This window comes from Ixodes scapularis, unplaced genomic scaffold, assembly GCF_016920785.2.
Source record: "Ixodes scapularis isolate PalLabHiFi unplaced genomic scaffold, ASM1692078v2 PGA_scaffold10__122_contigs__length_95168666, whole genome shotgun sequence".
NCBI classification, from domain to species: Eukaryota; Metazoa; Arthropoda; class Arachnida; order Ixodida; family Ixodidae; genus Ixodes; species Ixodes scapularis.
In genome coordinates this window covers 35131391-35153725 of record NW_024609836.1, presented here as the reverse complement: position 1 = coordinate 35153725, position 22335 = coordinate 35131391, and the positions used below count along the sequence as shown (strand labels likewise).

Genomic DNA, 22335 nt, shown 5'->3' with positions numbered 1-22335 from the left:
CTGACTTCTTTCGGTTAGTTTCGAGGCTCGACAGGCTGCGTCTCGGCAGTTTTTATGCGTATTAATAACTCGCACAGGGCATCGCCACAACGAACGAAATATAAATAATAAAAAAACGAAGAGAAGGACCGAAGGATTTAACTCGCGGCAGAGGCCTTCGCTCCAAGCTCCATATTGCTCCCGTTATTTATAAAGGGTCGCGTGGGAAGGGAGGAAAGAGCGGAGGACATGTCTAGACCCCCCTTTATGAGCAAGACCCCTTTCACATTCCCCGGCCCGAAAGGAGGGGAAGGAATCATCAGGCAGAGCACAAAAGAAGACGCGTCACTGAGCACGCCGACGACGCCTCCTTATTGGAGGTTCACCTCTACCGTGTCCCGCCTCCTGCGTCGCTTTCATTGGCAGCCTTTCCCTAAAGCGTCATCACCCTCCGGCGTTAGGGACTGCAAAAGTCGAAGAGGAGGGCATCGAGTCCAGTTCTGTCCTCTGATTGCAAGCTCTGGACCTCTAGAAGACAGAGGAACCTGTAGGGTATGTACCCTGGGGAACTTTAGTTTTCAAGCTCGAGTCTTAGGGAAATTTCGTCCACAACTCGCACCTCAGGAGTGGAACTGCAAGTCCGAACCACAAAACGCTGTGAAGTCTGGACCTATAGAAAACAAAGGAACCTGTAGGGTATGTATTCGAAGAAACCTTAACTTCTGAGCTCGGATTGTCAGGAACCTTCGCCGACAACTGACACTTCAAACTGGGAGTGGAAACCAGAGTCGCAAGACATTGAGTAGCGAGTGCTGTTCGGCTGATCACCGACCATAAGTCGGTGTCACTTGACTTCTCGTCAAATAGAGGAGTCATCGGACCCTGGGGTTCCCTTGCGATCACCTCGGCTGCGACAAGATGTTGAGTTGAATTGACCACCCTACAAATTGGGCTTCGATTGCTGAGGGGGTCACTGAGAAAGAAGAACGGCCATCTTCAAAAAGAAGGAAGGCATGGTTGGACGAGACCCGTTTCTGTCCTCCTGGTTGCGAGCGCTCGCACTCCTCGGAGCCTCGCTGCTCTTTGCCGAGGCCGGAGGAGAGCAGCGGCGCTACTTCGAGCTCGTGCTGGATCCGCAGGGGCGGTTCACGCTCTACTGGACGGTGGACTACGACGCCCAAGTGTTGACCGCCGAGCTCAAACTCAACCTGGCGCGCAACGACTGGTTTGCCCTGGGCTTTTCGGACCGGGGAGAGGTGGGCCAGGCGGACCTGTGCGTCCTCTGGGCAGACGTCAGGGAACAGCCGCATCTCGACGTGAGTTATCTCTTCTTCTCTTCCTTCCTTATTTATGCATCAATCTGAAAAAAGTTTGTGCGTCTACTTTCACGCACACCATTTGGAGACCCAATCACATCAACCTACGGAGGCAGCTCAGCGAGTGACGATACCGAAACATATGTTTAGAGCAAAAAATACAGTCTGAGTTGTGACATTAAGCAATGCAAGCGTGACGTTTTGCATTGCTTAATGTCAGAACTCAGACTGCGTTTTTTGGTCTAAACATGTTTCAGCATTGTCATTCGCTGAGCTGCCTCCGTAAGTTGCGGTGATTGGCTCTCCGAGTGTTGTGCGGCAAAGTAGACGCACAAACTTTTTTTAGAGTATGGAAAGTTTTGCTCTCACTGTCTGTCGTAATAGTTTATGTAATTTAGACGTCAACAAACGAAGAGCGTGGTGAACCCCGAACACCTTACCATCGTTCCACAGCCAATAAGATTAAGGCATTAGCCGAACGTCGAACAGCGATTCACGAAGCAGCAAGCGCAGACATAATGAGACAGACCCCGCGTTGCTTAATAGGCTGCACTTTGAAAACTGTCTGTGAGTTCACTTTCCTGTAGAATACAAGACAACGAATCACTGCAAACAGTAGAAGCATCCCATGGAATGGCAAAACTGAAATTACAATTGGGACGACAAAACAAAAGTGCAATGCGCGTCGAAAATTAACGTTACACTTCACTTGCTCGTTGTTCCATTGCATTTTCAGATCTAATGATATTATCAACATTGTTACTACCTGGAATCATTCGACTGTTCGCCGTGATTGACTGTCTTTGTGTTATGCGTAAAAGTGAACTCGCGGACGTGTTTATATCACTCTAAAAAAAGCCCGTACGTCTACTCTCCCGCACAACACTCGTAGAGCCAATCACCGCAACTTACGGAAGCAGCTCAGCGAATGACGATGCAAAACATGTTTAGACCAAAAAACGCAGTCTGAGCTGTGACATGAAGCAATGCAAAACGTCACGCTTGCTAGACGCACGGGCCTTTTTTAGAGTGTATATAGGCGCCTGTTTCTGTGTTTCGCGGCGTCGCCGTCGGCGTAACCACGCTAAATTTAGCAGGACAATTGTCGTCACGTGATCTCAACACCAATTCAATTCCCCGCTAAATTTAGCGGGGAATTGACGTCACGTTACCTCAACATCAACTTAATTCCCTCCTAAATTTAGCGGGGAACTGAATTGCTGTTGAGGAAACGTGACGTCAGTTTTCCCGCTAAATCTAGCGGAGAAACTGAATTTGTTCATGGGTGACGTGACGCGAAGTCATGTGACATCGTTTTCCCCGCTAAATTTAGCGGGAAATTGAATTCGTGCTGAGGTCACGTAACGTCAATTTCCGCGCTAAATGTAGCGGGGAAACGACGTCACATAACTTTGTGTCACGTCACCCATGAGCAAATTCAGTTTATCCGCTAGATTTAGCCAGAAAACTGACGTCACGTGACCTCAACACCAATCTGAATTGATGTGGGAAACTGACTCGGTGTTGAGGTCACGTGGCCTCAATTTTCCAGCTAAACTTAGCGACGAAACTGTGGGAAGAGGGGAGGGTATGGAGGAGGAAAATGGGAGGGTACGCACAGTCTAAGAAATGCCTGCGCGTCTACTTACCCGCAAAACACTCGAAGAGCCAATCTCTGCGATCTACGAAATAAGCTCAGCGAATGAGATGGCGAAACATTTGTTTAGACCTCAAAATTAAGTCTGCGCTGTGGCATTACCCAATGCAAGCATGACGCTTTGCATTGCGTAACGCCACAGCGCAGACTTCATTTTTAGGTCTAAACGGACGTTCCGCCTCACCATTCTCTGAGGCGATTTCGTAGATCACAGAGATTGGCTCTTCGAGTGTTTTGCGGGTAAGTAGACACGCAGGCATTTCTTAGAGTTCAGAAGAAGTAGGGGAGGACACGGATGAAAACGAGGGGAGTGTATGGAGAAAGAGGAGGGTAGGGAAGGAGGGGGAAAGGAGGGGTTAGGACGAGAGGAGGAGGGGAGGGTACGGAGGAGGAGGAGAGGTATACCCTTCGCTCCTCCTTCTCAAGAGTTGCGCTCTAATTTCGCATTACATAGATTTGTGAAGGTCTTTCATTTTTTTTTTTTTTCTTATAAACAAAGCTCTCCCGTTTACTTTTCCCCAGGAGCGCAACTTGAGCTGAAAGAAGATCAGAAGCGTCAGGCACGTAGCCAGGATTTTTGTTTGGGGGGGGGGGGGGGGGCGGGGGGGGGGGGGGGGGGGCGCGCGCTCATGACAAAATGCTGTATGAGGTGGAGAGGGGAGAGGAGGTCCCAGCAAAATGAAAGACTTCGGGGGGTCCCGGGCCCCATGGGCCTCCCCCCTGGCTACGTGCCTGAGAAGCGTGAATGGTCAAACGTGCACGAAGCGACATACAACTAGCGTGAACGCAAGTCGATGCTTTCTCGAGGCTCCTTCTTACAGATTTGTGTCCAACGCCAAGATTTTCCACGAAGGTGGAGAGGCCCCGCATAAACCCCCTTCTATTCTACAATAGTAGTTTCTATCAAATTTGTTTCGCTTAACATAAAAATATGAAAAAAAGAAAAACAAATTGATTTCTTCATCGTATTAACTTGCCTCAATCTATAAATAGAACTCGAACCGCTCCATAGCGAATCTAGTACCGCAATAAATGTCCGCGGTAATAAAGCTGCGATCCCACCGATAAAGGAAGCAAGACAGATCGGGTAAAGCAAATGGCTCCAACTTTTTTTTATATTAAGCGAGTTCGAACGTGCCGGATATTGAGGTCTTTTTCGGTCCTCCTTTACTTCCTCGGCTGAAATCCCGTATTCCCCCTTTCCCCATTCAATTTCTCCACAGCGAAGATGATAATCAAGAAATGTGGGATGCCGATAGAAGACCGAGCCTTCTCCCTTTCTTCCCCGATCCCGCAGGGTCATATTAAGCGCAGCGTAAATTATGTACAGCGTTGTAGACGGCTAAGAAAACAAAGACAACAAAAAAAGTATAGTAATAAAAGCGATGAACTATGAGGAGCTGACTTTAATAAAGCGGACTAGATCACAATGGAATGTGGTCTTTGCGAACAAAGGGTCTCCCCCTTCCCTCCTTCCCCTTCTTCTCTCCCTCCTTCCTCCCGTTCAACCAATAATCCTAAGCCCGTCTTTTCGAGCCAGGGTCGGGAATGCACAACTTGAGGAGAACTCGCTGCTCGACCACCGCACTTCGATTTCTTTCCAAGAACTCTATCCTCTTTCCTTCCGTCTGCTTGTTCCAAAAAATACTAATGGTTGTTGCATATTGTATGCTTCGTTATTGCGTCTTGTTCTTCCATGTGTGTCAGGGTGAGTGCGCACATAGCAGATTATTGTTTTTTTTTTAATCGATAGTAATTTTAAGCTTTGCGAATTCTGGATTTTTCTGGATGTATTTGAAGTGCTCAGACTAATTCGTTTCCATTTGTAAAGAGACGACAAAGATTTAGATACCGGTGTTTGGCAACGCATCGATTTGGGAATAGCTACGCGTTCGTACTTGGAGATTCTCGACGTTTTTTTTTTTTTTATGCACGTGGTCTTCCCTGCACTGAAATAGTTGGACGTTATAAAATTAGACTCGTACTGAAATTTCTAAGCGATATGGAGGCTCAAAATCCTGATCTATAAAAAAAAAAAAAAAAGCAATCTCATTATACAAAGACAAGATAGAAAATATGAAGTCAGCTTGCTTCTGTTCATTGTGCCTATTGAATATTAAACCACTTCATGAGATAGAAAACAGCTCAAAAAGTTTCGCTGCTAAAAAAAAAAAACAACATTGCTTGTTTCTGGTTACAATTCAAAACGAGCGTGTTGGTTAATAGATACAAAACTTGAAAGTATAAAACGGAGGACGAGGACGGGAGCAGGACATCTTTATACATGTTTTATACTTTCAAGTTTTGTGTTTCTGGTTGTTTTATATAAAAAGTTCGTATTTGTGGTTATCTGTCTAAATATGCCGAGAAGGTGGTCATCGTGGATTCAAACAGTCGTGCCGGAGTAGGTACGTTCATTTACCTTAATTAAATTTACCACTCGATATAACAATCAGTGTTGGGGAGTACTTTAAGTACATTGTACTTAAGTACTACTTCAAGTAGGTTTTTAATTTACTTGTAAGTATATTCTCTGAATATGAAGTCCTACTTTACCTAAGTTTCTTTTTTTTCTTTTGTGTGTGTGTGTGTGTGTGTGTGTGTTTGGGGGGGGGGGGGGGGGGGGGGGGGCGGGGATACAATTCTTGACTTCAAAATACATTTCCCAGATTTGGTCTTGTTAAATTTGTATCAAAAAATTATACATTGCCAACTCTAAAGAAATGGACATTTTACTCGTAACAGTCAACAGAAACGCGAGCAGACGACGCATCGCTCCGTTTGTTTTGGGGGCGGCTTTCCCGTAGCTTTTCAAACTCTCGCTACTTCACGCTCGGTCGGCGCCAGCGAGGAGGTTAAAAATATTAGGGGAGGACAATTAATTATAATGTGTCTCCTAGACCTCCGACTCGAAAAAAAATAAATTAATATCAAATAAGAATGCAATAGATGAGAAGATTTCAATATTTTGAGACATTCTCCTCGGCTGTCTTCTACTTCGATTTAAAAGTTCCTCAATTTTTTTACGCACCACAGCCTAGGGTGTCAGATTATGATTAATTATCACCAGCTCGCCTTCACACTTACTGTTTTTGCTTGTTTGTTGTTGTTGCTGTTTTTTTTTTTTTTTTTTTTTTTTTAAAGGCCGACGACCAGACTCGAGATTCTGCAAGGCAGAAGACCCTCCTCTCCACGCCTTCGGGCGAGGGAAGCGAAGGATGGAAAGAAGGAACCAAGAGGGGCGGGCGTGGGTGGAAAGGGTAGGAGGGAGAGGAGGAAGCGGGCGAAAAGTGGAAAGCGCGAACTGGTCGTCGGTCTTTAAGGAGAGGACACTTTTTTACAAGAGGATAGCTTGCGGAAGCTACGGGGCTGACGTCATGCTCTCTCCTAGTACGTTTAACTGCCTTGGGTGCGATGAGCTAAAGTGACTTTACAACGAGCCAGTGCAAGCGACGCCAAAATTGATAGGTCGGAGGGACTTCTGAATTTGGCGCTATTTCTGAAAATAACTGATGTGTTGCCATTTTACCTTATCCAGTATTCGCCGCCATTTCCGAAAATAAATGATGCGCCCCCGGTTACTCCTGGAGCAATGCATACCAGTAAAAACAGTACTGAACGATAGAGTTTATTTTAGGTATATTGCACCCAGTGTGCTGACTATTTGAAGAGCAGCTCCTCTAAATTACATTGTTCTTTGCTTAAAGTACTTTTAGATGTACTTTAAAGGGTATTCACACGAGGGATGCTTTTCGGGTAGGGATGCGCGTGACGTCCATGATCGGCGGAACCAGCGGGACTCTCTCCCCGTCTCAAATATTCACACAAACGGTGGGGAGCCGGATGTCAGTGTTATCAAACGCATTTAGCGGTCGCACTCTCAGCAACAGGGCTCGGTGCGCGCTGACGAGAGCAAACAAATGGAGGCGTGCATGAAAAGGTGAAACGCGAATATGGTAGCAGTGCAGAGGATGGCGAAGTGCGTCCTGCTAAAAGATAGAGGATTCTTAAATGGAGGGGATGAAACACAAAGGACGTGGGATCAAAAACCAGTTGTACGAGGAGCTGCTTGAGGACGCCATTAACGAATATCGGAGACTCCTTCGAGTGTCTCCGAGGACACGCGCAACAGCACAAGCCACAACAAGTTTGGTTATCCCGACGCCACCGCCAGCATCTCGCTGAGCAAAAGCTGGAAAGTTGCCAGATACGCGAAGAAAATACTGCCAATTCCAAAGAGATCCCACGCCAAGGCGGGGAGCGTTTGTGCAGCCCGAGCGAAAGCTCCCTCATCGCCCTGGGATGTCAACGTTAAAGCGGCCCCACGCAAAAGCGTGACGTACCACGTCATGGGCGTCCCGAGGAGCAAAGGGAGCGATTTCGACCCCGTGGGAATACCCCTTTACTCCACGCTGACAACAATATCTCTAGTCTTTTCCACTCCACGGGCAATGATTGAATGTAATCTAATTCAAAATATAAAAAAAAAATTATTTTCGTGCGCATATCGTGATTGTTTGGTATAAAAACACAAAATAATATTATATATTTTTTGTAAAAAAAAAGTATGGGATTTATGATTTTAATTAAAACCAAACAAATTGAGCCTAATTCTTTTGTGCCAAATGCAAACAAGAACCTGACGTCATATTTTTGACGTTTTTGTCTCAAGTGCCTTCAAACAGGCATGTTATTGCAGTTCTCTGTATCCCAATAAGCGGACTACCATCTGATGACCTATTAGTCAACCTTTTGTCACAAGAATGTTCATATTAAATTTAGTAGTCGTTATTCAACGCTAATTCGCAACATAATAGCTCGCGTCAAGATGGGACTCAGTGCCAAGGCAGTGGTGCAGGCTGTGGAACAGAGCACGCGCGGAAGAAATTCGCTCTTCCAAAAACGGGTTCTCGCGCATGCGCGGTGCCAATCATCTTTGTGGCCCCCAGTTGCAGCCCGCATAGACGTTTTCGAAACTTCCCGCAACACGCTGGCAACAGAAATAGTCAAAAGGAAGCGGGTGCGACATCAGACGTTTAGAGTGCGTAATTCCTCTCAGGTATGGCGACAGTGGTCTTTAACGTGCATCACGCGGTAGTGACATACGATCGCACGCCGGTATTGGCGACGCGTCGCGTCGCTGTGGTCGGCGTTTCACGATTGCCCATACTACTGCTCACTGTGACGTCTTGAGTAGGGTGAATTCTGCACTATTCTCGACGGAATGAGGAGTAACGTCAGACCGTCAACATTGATGATGTTGTCTTAACAACGAGATCAATGCGAGCCTCCGACGTGACTCTGGCACACATCATCAAACTTGTCGTCAGCAACTGCGGAAGTTGTTGACGACAACTGTAGTTCAGGGGGTGACCTCACGGGTAAGCACAATATGACGGCGCCACCCAGACTTGTACGTCACACATTCCAAGTAATCAAATTACTTGTAATCGATTACTTTTCGGAGCAATTTTGTAATTATTCAAATACATGTATTAAAAAGTGATCACGAGAGTAATTTTGAATACTTTTGAAAGTACTAAAATTACTCGTGACCGTTGCTATTTTTCGTCAAATCTTTTCAATGGCGCCATTGTTTCCACGGGATTTCCTACCAACAAAATCCTTGAATCGGGTCGCCGACATAAAACTGGTGTATAAAAATCGGTGGATTAAGAAGTAGTTTATAATTCGGTGATTCTAATCCAATAATGGACAGTGCAAAAGACCCGTTTTCAAACCTGCAGAAAACAATCTGCATTTTTGAATATCTGAAGTAATTTGAAAAGTAACGGCTACTTTTTCAAGTAACGGACATCTTTTGAACTAATCAAGTAATCTAACCGAATAGCTTTTTTAACCGAGGGTAATAGACCCTTTTTTTTAAATCCATCAAACAATATTGGCGGTCGCCATTGCTTGGATTCGAAGCGCCTGATTGGATACGAGTCCTCGCCGAACGCTGACGTCACACTCGTGTCCAACACAAGCTGAGTCGAGTTCACGCTGAACGCTGACGCAGTCCTCGTGTCCAATACATGCTCAGAGTATGTGATCCAGAAATGGCGGACAGGCGTTGACGCGGAGTTTTGAAAAGGGGTCTATTGTAATCGTATTAAATTACTTTTTTTTTTAGTAACGTGTACAAGAGCAGGCGCCACCGAAACATCTTGTCACCAGAACGATGCTCATTTTGATCTAAACGGGCATGGATGGAGATAGAACTCGGGATCCCCATGGGTTCTGCAGTCTGAGCTTTCGTTGCTCCGAGCTGCGGGGTTGAGTACAGAATTGTAAGTAAATGTCTCGCAAAAATAATATACCCCTCCTCCCCTCCCCCCGGCCACAGTGGCCCAGCGTCGTGTTCAGAAATCGGGGGTCTTGGGTTTGATTCTTGTTGGGAGATCATCTGAATTACGTTATTTCTTCCAAATTTGGCTCCACTTCTTCTCAATTCTTTTTTGCGCCCTCTTTTTTCCTCTATATCTCATTTTATAATAAAACCAAAGATACACACTTTTCAATTATATGTTCGTTTTGCTTCCCCAAAGTCTGCGTCACACATTTTGTGACGGTTTCGCGAGCACCGTTCCGTCAGAAAACATTCGGTAATCAGTCGATAAGTAAAAGAAAGAGTGTGCATGTGCACGTGCACGATGAACCGCGGAGGACGCTACAAGCCATCGAAGCCACTCGCATGCCGCGCGAGTGTCACGTGACCTTGGGGACGGGTGTAGCGACCCGTAGGGCAACTAGTCACGTGATGCATTCACACACCACTGGATTGACAGGGATGACTCGTATACGCCCGCAGCGGTCCATCGCAAGGTGAAACGGAATAGTGGAAACAATCCAATTTGGTTCTTATTGTGCCTGCTGTCTCCCAAAGGACGCCTGGACCGACGACGCCGGCTACGTGACGGTGGACGAGCAGAACGACTGCGTGCTGGGCAGCCTCAAGCGACGAGGGTCCACGGTGCGGTTCCTGCTCACGCGCAGCTTCGACACCTGCGACTCGCACGACTACGTCATCGAGGTACCTATGCCTGCCACCCTGTCTCTATCGAAGCGTTTCTACGTGGAAGCCTAGCGCTTACTTAGGAAGCGCTTAAAGGCCGTGAACAAAAATCTTATAAATAATCCAATAAACGGAGTGCAATGAAACTTGACACAAAGGTGTCTCTAGGTCGGTGGTTCTCAAATGGGGGTCCCTGAAGTCCTTGACCAACAACTCAAATAGACCGAACCATGTGCGCCGTGTGAGTTGATCATTCTTCGTTTCAGAGCTTCGAACTTCGTTTGCAAGCATATAGTTTTCTTTATTTACCAGTTTGTCATTGTAATCATTCAACACCCTCCTTCCTCCCCAGTGGAGGAGTCCCCCATCACTTCCGCCAATTCAAAAGGGGTCCCCAAAACATCAGAGGTTGAGAACCACTGTTCTAGGTGGTGCATTTAGCATACATACATTTCGCGAGTGTAGGTTTCTGGGTGAAAAAATGAAAGGAAAGAAAAACTTCTTTTTTTTCTATGCGCGAGTAGAAAACAAAAGCAGCCTGAAACTTGAAAGTTCCTTAGAAATGCCCACCCTAAAGCATACACAGCAAATCCGAGCGTTGGCGGTACAAAATATAAGGAGAGCAGCGTCATACAAACGCTTTAATCCCGTTTCTTCTTTTTTTTTTTTTTTTCACGCATAAAAAGATATATATAATTAACTTCTTTCATAGAAGTTTGCACTCACAAAATTGTTGTATAACAAATGCACCATCTAAAGGCACCCTTGTGAAAGGTTTTATTGCATTCCGCTCCAGGCACGTAGCCAGGATTTTGTTTCGGGGGAGGGGAGGGCGGGGGGCCGCCCATGACAAAATGTCGCATGAGGGGGAGGGGGAGAGGAGGCCCTAGCAAAATGGAAGATTTCGAGGGGGGGGGGGGGGGGGGGGGGGCGGGCCTCATGGGCCACCCACCTGGCTACGTGCCTGCTCCGCTCATTGGCTTATTTATACGATTTATTTTTACGTCCGAATAGCGCTCGAGGACAGTATGTACAACCAACGTAAATTAAATGTGTAAAGTTCTTTTGTTTTTTTTAAGCAAAGTTAAACGGGACTGAGAAAGTGTTGCTAAAAAAAATAGGTATCCTTGCTAGCGTCTTGCAATTACGCTTCATAGTCGCTAAATTCGTAGATGGCCCACTCTCTCGCGTATCGTCTCCTCTAATTTTTCTTTTCCCGGACATACTTTTCGTGACAGGCCAGCAGAATGTAAAGTTTGTTGTTCTAATTATTACGTTCGTTTGAAAGCATATATTGATTTATATTTATTTGGCTACAGTTTCTTGAACAGGTCATTAAAGCCGGGGTCACACTTCTCGCACACCCTACAAAAGACAGTCTGCTAACACGAGTCACCGCCATATCCATGGTTCGAACGCCGCGTGTCAAGTTTCCTCCTTGAACTCATTGCCATGCGGCATTCGCAGCCCGGATCTCGCGGTGGCTCGCGGTCGAATCTGTATGCAGACTGTATTTTGTACGATATGTAAGCAGTGTGACCCCGGCTTAATAGAGAGTTTTAGTAGATCGTTCCCATGACTCCGATAACGATACCCGATACTCCGCCACCGCCTCCCTTGCGCATGCATAGTATCGTTATCGGGGCTATCGGGGGTATCGGAACGATTTACTAAAACTCTCTAAAGTCGCGGCCCGGTAAGTCCCTCCACGATATTCACTGGACGCCATATTTCAGGGCGATGTTAGGAGCGCATGCTCAGAACGAGCTCACATTAATAGCCTGATTAGACCGGCAACCTTGATGGTGCTAAATGCACGCTCCAAAAGGACTTCGGAAGCTCGCCGTCAGCACGCGCTCAGCAGCAGCGCACACGGATATGGCCGCCAGTGAATACTCCCCATAGTGGCTTCCCGTTATATCCGCAGAGCGCATCACGTAAATGTGATTTACTCTTTCAACCATTTCCGTGAGGTGGCACCTAAAATACTGTCTTCTAGCTCAAAAGAAGTGGCTCTACATGAACTGCGCACTTTCGGACAATGTCTAGAGGACACACTAACCTTGCTGTCGTGAAGACCTTGCTTCGACGGCCTGAGTCAATAATTTCTATAATTTTTTATTTTATCACGCAGCTTTTGTCATCGTGTTATAGAGTTTACCTTCCGCGGACAGCCCTAACGGCTAAGTAATCTTTTTGAGCCTTCAGGAATTGTCTTCCTTGCCGCGGTCCTTCTAATCTTACATACTTGAGACGCTTGTACAACGAAAACGACTACGTTTTCATCATATATTTGTTTGTTTGTTTGTTCGTTTATTTTGAGTGCCCAAAAAGAGCCAAAGCCTATACATTGGTGCACTTGTTAGTAACATTTCAGATAGCATATAAACGAAAACAAAAAAAAAAGTATGGTCGCCTCACACACCTCTAAAGGAAAAACACAGGAATTGAATAGTTGCAAAGCATGAACATTATTTCAATACATGAAGCAAGCACTGCCTAAAATGAGGTTGGTTAGGGTTGAAAATGTCAATGCCATCTGATTCCAGATGATTCAAATAGTTTTGCAGTCGGCCCGAGGGTGACGTGAAATCGTCACCCTCGGGCCGATTTCACGTTCTTATCGAAAGAACGTGAAATCATTCTTATCGAAAGAACGTTCTTATCGAAAGAACGTTTCCCTCGTGCGTTTTCTGCCCGACGTTCTTATCGAATGTCGTATCGTCATGATTTCGGGATTCCGGATTTCGGGATTCTAGGATGCTTAGAGCCCACGGAGCGAGTTATCGCCATATTTAGGCGATCTCAGAAACCTCCTCAGGGCACCTTTAGTCGCTTAGCGTTTCAGCGGTTCCTCGCCTTTAGCGGTTCGGATATTTGTGCCTATCGGAATGTCCTTCTCGCGCCCCGGACGTTACTCGCACCGCAGGACGGCACAGTCCACGTGGTGTACGCCACGGGCACGGGCCCGCTGCGCAAGCTGGACGGCTTGCGGCTGACTCGTGCCGAGCACGGCTTCCAGAGGGCGCAGCTGCTGAAGATCATGAGGGAGCCACCTCCCTTTCCCCCGGACACCAAGTTCGTCAACTTCCTCAATGAAAAGGTCGGTCCTCCATGTTTCCAACTTTCAGTCCAACGGTGGGCAGAGAAGAAAAAATAAAGAAAAAGAGACCCCTATGATGGCACAAATAGAGCTTCCAAATCTTTAGTGTCGGCGGTGGGTGCCGGAGTAGAGGGATGACTCCACGTCTCTTCGAAAGTAAAATGTTTGAAGCCACAAATGTTTTCAGAGCTTATTAGTCAAGCGAAAATGATGAGTCACTCGGCTGGGAGTACCCGTGCGGCGTCTGATTTTTACATAACCTACTGCTCATGAAGACGGCAATGATTGAAATAGTCTATACGCCACGTTTTAGTGCCTCAGTATAACTTGGCAAAGGACATATCTTATGTCCTTTGCCAAGTTTTACTGACACATGAGCCACAACCCCCCTTTGAACAAATCGGAACGACGGATCGAATCATGTGGCAGCTTTCCTCGGGATGTGCATAGTTCGACGGTACGTTGTCACGTGCCACGCACCGTCTACCCTGCTTAAGGTCTACCCACCAATCATTCCAACCAGAGCGCGGCATTTTGACGCCCCGGCGCGTTCTCGTCTCCTCTTCTCCCTCAGTTTCTCGGCGCATATGGCTGCTTCAAAACGCCTTCTTCAGACTCGTGTTTTAGGCAGAGATGCAATTGCCCCTAACAAAAGCGATTCGGGATTTTTCGTTTATTGCGCTCAGTAGACTAAACACAGTAAAACAAAACCTTCAAATTTTCCAAATCCTACTTCGCTTTTCAATCTAATTTTTGTGTGATTTCAGTTTTGGTGTAGTTTTTCAAAGACAATAACTCAACTTTAAGGCCCGTAACAATCGCCATCGTTGTTTCTAAGCGGCCTAGTAGTTAATTGTGGAGCGGCGTCCAATTGGTAACTTCCGGAGAATTTCGCAAAATGGTTTCTTCACAGCCGAAGATTCATTTGGGCGCATTTGACATCTTTCACTGCGCGCATAGTCGGCTGCAGGCGAAAAGCCAGCAGTTCGAAAGTACGACGATGTATCACACGCTTTATGAGGCGCCTCCTTCGAAAGAGTTAGCAAAGCATCGACACAGCTCCTTGATTTAAGTACTTCGAAAAACAGAATTGTGTTTAATGGCACCGACCTTTCATTTTTGTATTTTCTCATTTATTAAAAAAAATACTGATTTAACCGGCTATTCAAATTTTTTTTTAAATTTTACACTGTTATGTACCTCCATTTTTTGTCTAACAATTTCTTTTATTGTTTGATGCTTTGTACACGAGATCAAATGTCGACTATTTGTCCGGTCGCTTATTTATGTGTGTATTTCTGAACCGGCCGTCGCTTTTTTTTTTTTTTCTACCAAACGTACGAAGGAGGGCGCCGATTAATTGATCGTATAACATTCGGCTGCCCGTCTGTCTCGCACACCCTGGGCGTGGGGCTCTACGCGTGCATGTGAGCTCTCGGCTTAGGTGCACGCAGAGAAGCGTAAAAGGATAAACCGCTTACGCCGATCGACCTAGGGTCTTACCGCGACTACCCTTGCCGGTACAATTAAATTGGGCGGTGGTCGCAGGTCCCGGTGCCCAGCGACGAAACGACCTACTGGTGCACGATGCATAAGCTGCCCTCAGACTTCCGCTACAAGAGGCACATTGTTCGGGTGAGTTGTCGTCTGATCGAGGCATACAAACAAACACAAAAAGAAATCCTACAAAAAAATATCGTCGTTCATTATTTTGAAAGCTTGGAATGCTTTTTAACGGAACCCGGCCCTTAATCCCAAGGCTTTGTTCGTGTGCCCATGCCTTTGCCCGCTGAATTTAGCAGAAAAACTGCTGTCACGTGACCTGACGTCACGTAACCTGGCGCCAATTCAGTTTGTTCCCTAACTTTACCAACAAAAAAAAAAAGATTATGTCCCGGAACCCATACACTAATGTTACTAGATTACCTCAGTTGTAGAACTCCCGAGTGGGGGGTATCACCTCCCCTTCAGTCCGCCTCCCGTCATTTGAAGCGCCATCTAGATCTTCGTTTCAAAACTGCGTGTCTCATAGGGTACGATGAAACGCCATCTAGACGCTGAGCTTCAAAGCATACGTATTCCATGGAATACACTGCAGTTATCATAGCAGATGTCCCCCAAAAACGATGGTTCGTCAAACGACGGGAGGCCAGCCGTAGGGGAAGAGAGGGCGGGGGGGGGGGGGCGGTGTTTGTGCAAGCAGCGTCTGGGGCAGTTCCGCAACTGAGCGAATCTAGTAACGTTGCTCTGCAGCAATTTAGTTCCCCCGCTGAACTTAACATTTAACGGGAAAATTCATGACACGTAACCTAAACACCTATTCAGCTTCCCTGCTGAATTTAACAAGAAATTAATAAAGATAGTAGTGACAAAAAAAAAAGAATCTTGAGACTATGGTAAAAAAGGGCGAGGCAACACCATCTGAAAATGGGACTGTTTTGTCCCATTTTTGGTCCGTAATCTCAAGGTGTTTTTATTCGCTATGATCGTTCCCCTGCTCTCCTGCGCAGTAACCTTTATTTCAGAATATGAATAAAGATGCATGTTCTTCACCTCCGACACGACTGTTTACTGGGTTCGAAACAAATAAAAAAGGTAGATCCTTAAATACTGCATTTTATGCATTATAAAATTTTGGACGAAAAGGTCGCTGCCAGTTGTTTTTGTGTAACTTGTAACATGTAACTAGCGCTTGGCGTTTCCATTTTTATTTTTGTTTAATTCAGTGTAGCTTTCGTTTTTGTTTTGTTTTTATCCACAAATATCATTTTCGTTTTTTTTTTTTCTTCTTTTTTTTGAGTATTTAGATATGCAAATTTTCGATTTTTTGGGGTGATATTTGCGGTGGTATCCCAATATTGTATATGTCCTTACTTCTGCTTCTCTTTCTGAGAGCTCGGAACACAAAGCCCGATTACAAAAGGTCGACGTCACCACGTTTAACCACGGAACCAGCTTCCTGCTTCACGGCACAAACATTGTTATGCTACATCTAATGACTCGGTGAGATTGCTAATACATATCGTACAAAAGGGAGAGTCTGCAGACATGTTTGGAGCATGAATGAAGCCGACTTCGACCATGCTCAAGGCGTGTGTCCGCACACATGTCCTCTCATCGTGTCCGCAGCGAACACCGTGTGTCTTTTGTACGATCTACGAGATGATCTACGAGATGATATACGAGATGATGTACGAGATAATGTACGAGATGATGTACGAGATGATGTACGAGACGTACGAGCTGACTGCGGCTTTGCGGTGTGGACGGCCGTATTTACGACGCAACATGTTTCCGCAGTACGAGGCCAACGTCCAAAAGGGTAACGAAGCCCTAGTGCACCACATGGAGCTGTTCCACTGCGAGGTGCCGCCGGACCAGGACCTGCCGGCCTGGAACGGACCCTGCCACAGTCCCGAAAAACCGGAGATCCTCGAGAGGTGCAAGAGGGTCATCGCGGCTTGGGCCATGGGGGCTCCGGTACTGGACGTTCCTTGGAATTTCTATATGCACAACAACGACCTTCTTCCAACGTGTTTCGGGGCATGTCGCTCGGTGCCCTGGTACACGACACAGCTTCGGCTCTTTCTTGATAGGTTATTGAAGAAATCAATCGGTTTGTTTCTTCCAACTCCACACTTCGTGTTTACGGCCTTAGAAGGTGTAAGAGTGCCGAAATTAATAAGGAAGAAGACGAAGTAATTAATACAAACACAAAACGCCTTGTCTTTGTCTTACTTTGTTTTCGTAATTATTGTTTTCGGAGCTTTTATACATTTTAAGACCATGAACACACCGGCCCAAATAACAACCTAGTTTAGAGTCCACACAGAGTCACGCACGTATATTATCTTCATTTAACTGAACGATGTCACGATGTAGTTCCTTTTTTCAACCAATGTTGAAGAGGAATCGCTAAAAGACGACTTTTTCGAGTAATGGAAGTTGACGGCGTCTGGAGCCGGAGACGCTAAGAAATTTCTGAAGTTATTCGAGATGGCGTGGCGATAGGTGCAGGGAGAGGTGAAAAACAACGCAAGGAGCGGCACGTTATTAGAGGCGCACGTTGCAGTCATTAAACTTTAAATCTATATGTTTTAAGCGTCTAAAATCCAACTTTTTATTAACTAAACGTACGGCTTACAGCTATCATTGAAACATTTTAGAAAACCGTCTTGTAGACGATGGATCAAATAACACTCAGTACCTGGCCTCACTGCGCGTGCGCAGTTCCCAATAAGATCCCCACGCAGAGGGCAGAGACGTCGTCTGCTAGACCGGCGTGTAATTGGCCGTCTGCAAAGGCCGTTCCCTGTACGCTCTCTTTATTTTATAGTTACCCTTTCTGTTGCTTGAGTATTGTTCCTTGTGGAGTTGACTGCTAACATTGTGAAACGGGGGTTCAATAAAAGGGCAGCGGAGCTCGCAACTGGGGTAATGACGTGTCCTGGCTTCCTCAAAGCCTCTGGCGTACCCAGAAGAAGCCGGCCTGTCGGCGGGAGGCAGGGATTACTCCCTTTTCGCCATGCTGGAGGTGCACCTGAACAACCCGGCGCACCAGAGTGGCTTCGTGGATAGCTCCGGCATCACGCTGTACCACACGAGTGAGCTGAGACCCTACGACGTGGGCATCCTCGAGATCGGCCTCGAGTACACCGACAAGATGGCCATCCCTCCGCGCCAGCCGGCGTTCGACCTCACGGGCTACTGCATCTCCGAATGCACCAGAGTGGTGAGTTGCCTCTTCAGGGACACCTTCCGTGAGCGTAATAAAAAGAGCGTCCTTGAAGGCGACTGAGGATAGTCAAAGCCGATATAAGGAACTTTAGAGGAGACCTTCTGAAAGCCACAAAGTGGCAGACACTTAGCTATGTCAAGGCGCTGAAGAAGCTGTGTTTTAGCATCTTGGGGCCTCTGTAACGTTAGTAGTCCTCTGAAGCTTCCAGGAGGTTTGTCTACAAAATATAGATGTTCTGTCAATTGTAAAACTTGCAACTCGTTTTGGTTATGCATGACAAGATGCGTGTACTACGTAGGATGCGTTAACGGAACGTCACATGTTAACCATTACGTGACCTATCATCCCGGTTGCCACGGGGCAGTGACCACGTGATAAGTGACCACCATCACGCAGATGACGTCATTACGTGCCGCTTTTTCGCGACGGTTTTGTGCCACTAAAAACCCAATTCGACGTTCGGGTTTACACAGAATATAAAGTCGCTCTGCCTTTTAAACATGGCGACACTGGTTTACGAAGTGGATGAGAAATTAAGCCAGTGCAGTACCACAGCTACCCCGGGGTTTTTGACATGAACCGCGCAAGGGTGATACACGACCGCACGTAAGTTCGATGACCATCCAGATCAAAAAAGGCAGGGCTGGAGATTTTGTGCCACTCCTCTCCCACAAAGCCTCCCCTACAATAAAAGTAATTGTGTTGTGTGTATGTTTATACAGCGACAAGTTAGTGAGCCCGAATGTGCGTCTGGTGTCTCGGCTGTAGATGAGAAACTTAACCAGCGCAGTACAACCGCTAGCCCGGGGTCTTTAACGTGCACCACGCAGTGGTGATACAAGACCGCACGCCGGTACGATGCTAATTCAAATCGCAACGGGCAGGGGTAGGGATTTTGCGTAACTTTTTTTTTAGTTGCAAAGCCTCCCCTACAACGTATTGTGCGGCAAAAACAAAAGCTCAAGCACAAATGGTCCCGTTATGACACCAGGCACTGCCCGAGTCCGGCATCACCCTGGTGGCAGCTCAGCTGCACACCCACTTGACCGGTCGACGCGTCTGGGTCAAGCACGTCCGCGGAGGCAGCGAACTCGGCGAAATGGCGCGCGACGACCACTTCAGCACCCACTTCCAGGAGATACGCCTCCTCAAGGACAGGCTACAGCTCATGCCCGTGAGTCGGAACCCTACCGGTCGAGACGACACTCTGAGAAAATCGCTCGCACGTTTCAGTATCCAACCACGATACGACCGACATTAGCACGTTAATTTGCTTCCCCCGCAGAGTAGGCGGAGAGCCAATGAAGGGCAAGTTAAAGGGTGATTTTATGGTGTACTTCGTTTCACTTTAAGCCTGACCGCAGCCAACACTATGATCCAATGAAGCCCATCATAGCCTCCTTTATACTAAGAAAGCCTGGCAGGTCGCCAGGAGGAGCGGCCGCCGAAATGGAAAATGGGGAGCGGCAGACAACGGTTGAAAGGAGAGCCACGTGACTGGCGCCCCGCTGCGACGAGCCGCCGAAACACACTTCTCCCGAGCGAACAAGTGTGTGTCGGGTCCTCGCGGCTGCAAAAGCTGTGCGCTGACGTCCACGTTTCCCGAGAAATGGCTTTGATGCTCTTTGCTATCAGATACTCGTGCTCCAAATCTGCGACCAGGCACTCTATGGCACCGTCGACGAACTGCCAGGCTTTGAGAGTATAGAGGAGGCTATAAGCCCATTCAAGCAGCGCCAACAGTGCGCATGATATAGAGCTCATTACATTTGTGTCTTTACTATCACCCGGTAAACCGTACAGTAAATGCGCCACAATCCTGAGCTGATTTTTTCCTTTATTTCTGTGCGCGGCTAAATTAACCGGTAATAGCAAACTCACAAAAAAAACACCGTGACGATGCACTTTTGACATTGCTTGATTATCTCCACCGGGTTGTAGCGACGGCCCTGGTCGGACTCGGTAAAATGAAGTATAGACTAAAAAATAAACGTGGGGCATCTCCTGAGAGCGTCGTATCCCGAGCCACCGAGCCATAATAAAAAGAATTTCGTAGGAAGTTTCATGTCGGGGGTGTCTAGCATATATTTGGTTAATGACGCAGGGTGACGCCTTGGTGATAACGTGCCGCTACGACACCGCGGATCGTGAAAACGTGACCCTGGTAAGTCATTTCGCGATGGTTGTTCTGCCGATTGCTGACTTAGGTGACGTTGGTTTCCTATATATAAAACAATAATTTTAAGAAGCGCGAATTCCTTGCTTGAGAACGAGCCTTTGCTGCACGGGCTAACGCACAGCGGTTCCGCCTACCAAGATAACTTTCTCGCACATGTAACCTCTGCTTAAATTCATGCTAAGATGAAAAAAAATGCCAGAAGAAAAGTACAAAAAGGTGCTCGAAGAGGTGATAATGCTAGCTTAGGGCCTTTTAGGTGTCGAGAGCTAGGTTATAATTTTGAGCCGCGAGAAATCTAGCCAGCTTCGCCATTACACGAAATAATGCATTCGTATATTTTGCGTCATCGTATTAACAGATGCGGACTTCTGGCTGGCATTTCCTCATTTCCAGGCTGCCAAACGCGCTTGCTAGAGAATCTTCAAAACTGAAACATAAAAAAGCCAGGATGCTCCTCGTTTTTCGTTACATTAAAAAAAAAATGCTTTGGTCGTATTGAGGGAGTAATGACAGAATTTCTCTCTTGAAATTTGGGGGACGAAGCCAGTTACGTACTTCTCATGTTGCAACAAATTATACAGCGAGAATAGCTCTAAATCACCATCAATCAATGTCGCGCTTTCCTTTTCGCATTGTTTGTTTTTAACGCAGGGCGGCTTTGGGATCAGGGAGGAGATGTGCGTTTCCTACATCCACTACTTCCCCAAGACGGACCTGGAGGTGTGCAAGAGCTCCATCGACTCGCACTCCTTGGAAAGCTACTTCAAGTACATGAACAAGTACGTGCGCAGCCTCTCTTCGCTAACGGCATAGGCAGCTGGACGTAAATGTCGCGATGGACGACGTACTCGCACCGCGTTACGTCCTTCAGACGTTGCGTAAACGACGAGATCTAGCTGCGCCGACGACGTAACAAACTCGCAGCGTTCCTGCGATAGTTTTGGGCAAAATATTGCGTTCACGTCGACTTTGCTTCCCCATCTCGTAAATCACGTTGCATGAACGTCAGCGGTAATTCGCGGTTAAGCTCTCTCATTTTTGTTGATAGCCACGTGTTGCAACTGCCTGCTGCGGCACAGTAAATTAGGCCATGTTTGTTTGTTTTCGACTCTTTATTGTTTTGTCGTTGTTGTTGTTGTTTTCTGTTGTTGTTTTTGTTGTTGTTGTTGTAGTTGCTGTTGTTTTTGCTGTTGTTTTTGCTGTTGTTGTTGTTGTTGTTGTTGTTGTTGTTGTTGTTGTTGTTGTTGTTGTTGTTGTTGTTTTCATTGGCCTTAAAGTTGTGGGTTTTCGCATTCAGGATGCATGCATGCACGGCCGAGACGGCCGAGAGGCGTTGCTACGGACACCGTTGCCATAGTTCGGCAGCCATAATCTCGAAGTTTGCGTAAACAAGCCAGTTTCGTTGCCGCTAAGTTGAAGGGAGCGTTAAACCATTTTTCTACATTTCTAGCAAATCTATCTCGAAGTGATACTTGACGTTAAATACGCGGAATGCGTTTTTAGTTGCACGCACTAAAAGTTACAGGACACAGAGCGATAAATCCAGGAGAGTTGACCTCCTCAACTCGTTGCCAGTACAGGCAGTCAGGTGTTCCTCCGATGGCTCGAGCCATCAGTGTTCCTCCGGTTCTCGTGTCTAATTCCAGAGTCACATTCGGCCGTGACGCGCACAGCATATTAGAGCGCAGCTCTTAGGCGCCTGTTTCCGGCTTGAGCGACGTCGCCGTCGGCGTCGGCGTCGCCGTCGGCGTAACCGCGCGGTGCATTATGGGTAAATTTCCCCGCTAAATCTAGCGGAAAATTTTTTCGCTAAAAATTTAGCGAAAAAATTTCCCCGCTAAATCTAGCGGAAAAAATTTCCCCGCTAAATCTAGCGGAAAAACTTTCCCCGCTAAATCTAGCGGAAAAAATTTCCCCGCTAAATCTAGCGGAAAAAATTTCCCCGCTAAATCTAACGGAAAAAATTTCCCCGCTAAATCTAGCTGAAAAAAGTTCCCCGCTAAATCTAGCGGAAAAAATTTCCCCGCTAAATCTAGCGGAAAAATTTCCCCGCTAAATCTAGCGGATAAATTTTCCCGCTAAATCTAGCGGAAAAATTTTGGTCACGTGACCCGAGGAGTCAGGTGACACCCCGAGGTCACGTGACCTCTTAGGGGGGCACGTGTTTGCCCCCACATGACCCCACCAAGGTCACGCGCCCTCGGGGGGGTCACGTGACCCCCCCCCCCCCCCCCCCGAGAACACGTGGCCCTCAGTACCCTTCCCTCCTCCTCCTCAAGAGCTGCGCTCCAATTCGGCGTTACAGGGAGTGGTAAACGGCTTTCGCTTTTTTTTTGTGACCGGAC

At 46.8% G+C, this 22335-nt stretch overlaps 1 protein-coding gene across 1 annotated transcript; it reads left to right on the top strand.

The window, feature by feature from the left end:
* Positions 1-445: 445 nt before the first annotated feature.
* Positions 446-20803, top strand: LOC8024092 (dopamine beta-hydroxylase). Its single transcript, XM_042288529.1, has 9 exons — positions 446-1295; positions 9842-9988; positions 12900-13073; positions 14622-14708; positions 16374-16553; positions 17536-17805; positions 18803-18985; positions 19916-19975; positions 20642-20803. The coding sequence occupies exons 1-9, from the start codon at positions 993-995 to the stop codon at positions 20801-20803; spliced, it is 1566 nt and encodes a 521-aa protein (XP_042144463.1). The 5' UTR covers positions 446-992.
* The last annotated feature ends 1532 nt before the right edge of the window (positions 20804-22335 follow it).

What these genes read in the sequence shown, in the direction of transcription:
- LOC8024092 (XM_042288529.1), top strand. Translation starts at nt 993, where the DNA reads ATGGTTGGACGAGACCCGTTTCTGTCCTCCTGGTTGCGAGCGCTCGCA. An exon ending in CGCACGACTACGTCATCGAG is followed by an intron (nt 9,989 to 12,899) that starts GTACCTATGCCT and finishes CTCGCACCGCAG; the next exon opens with GACGGCACAGTCCACGTGGT. An exon ending in TCTCCGAATGCACCAGAGTG is followed by an intron (nt 17,806 to 18,802) that starts GTGAGTTGCCTC and finishes TTATGACACCAG; the next exon opens with GCACTGCCCGAGTCCGGCAT.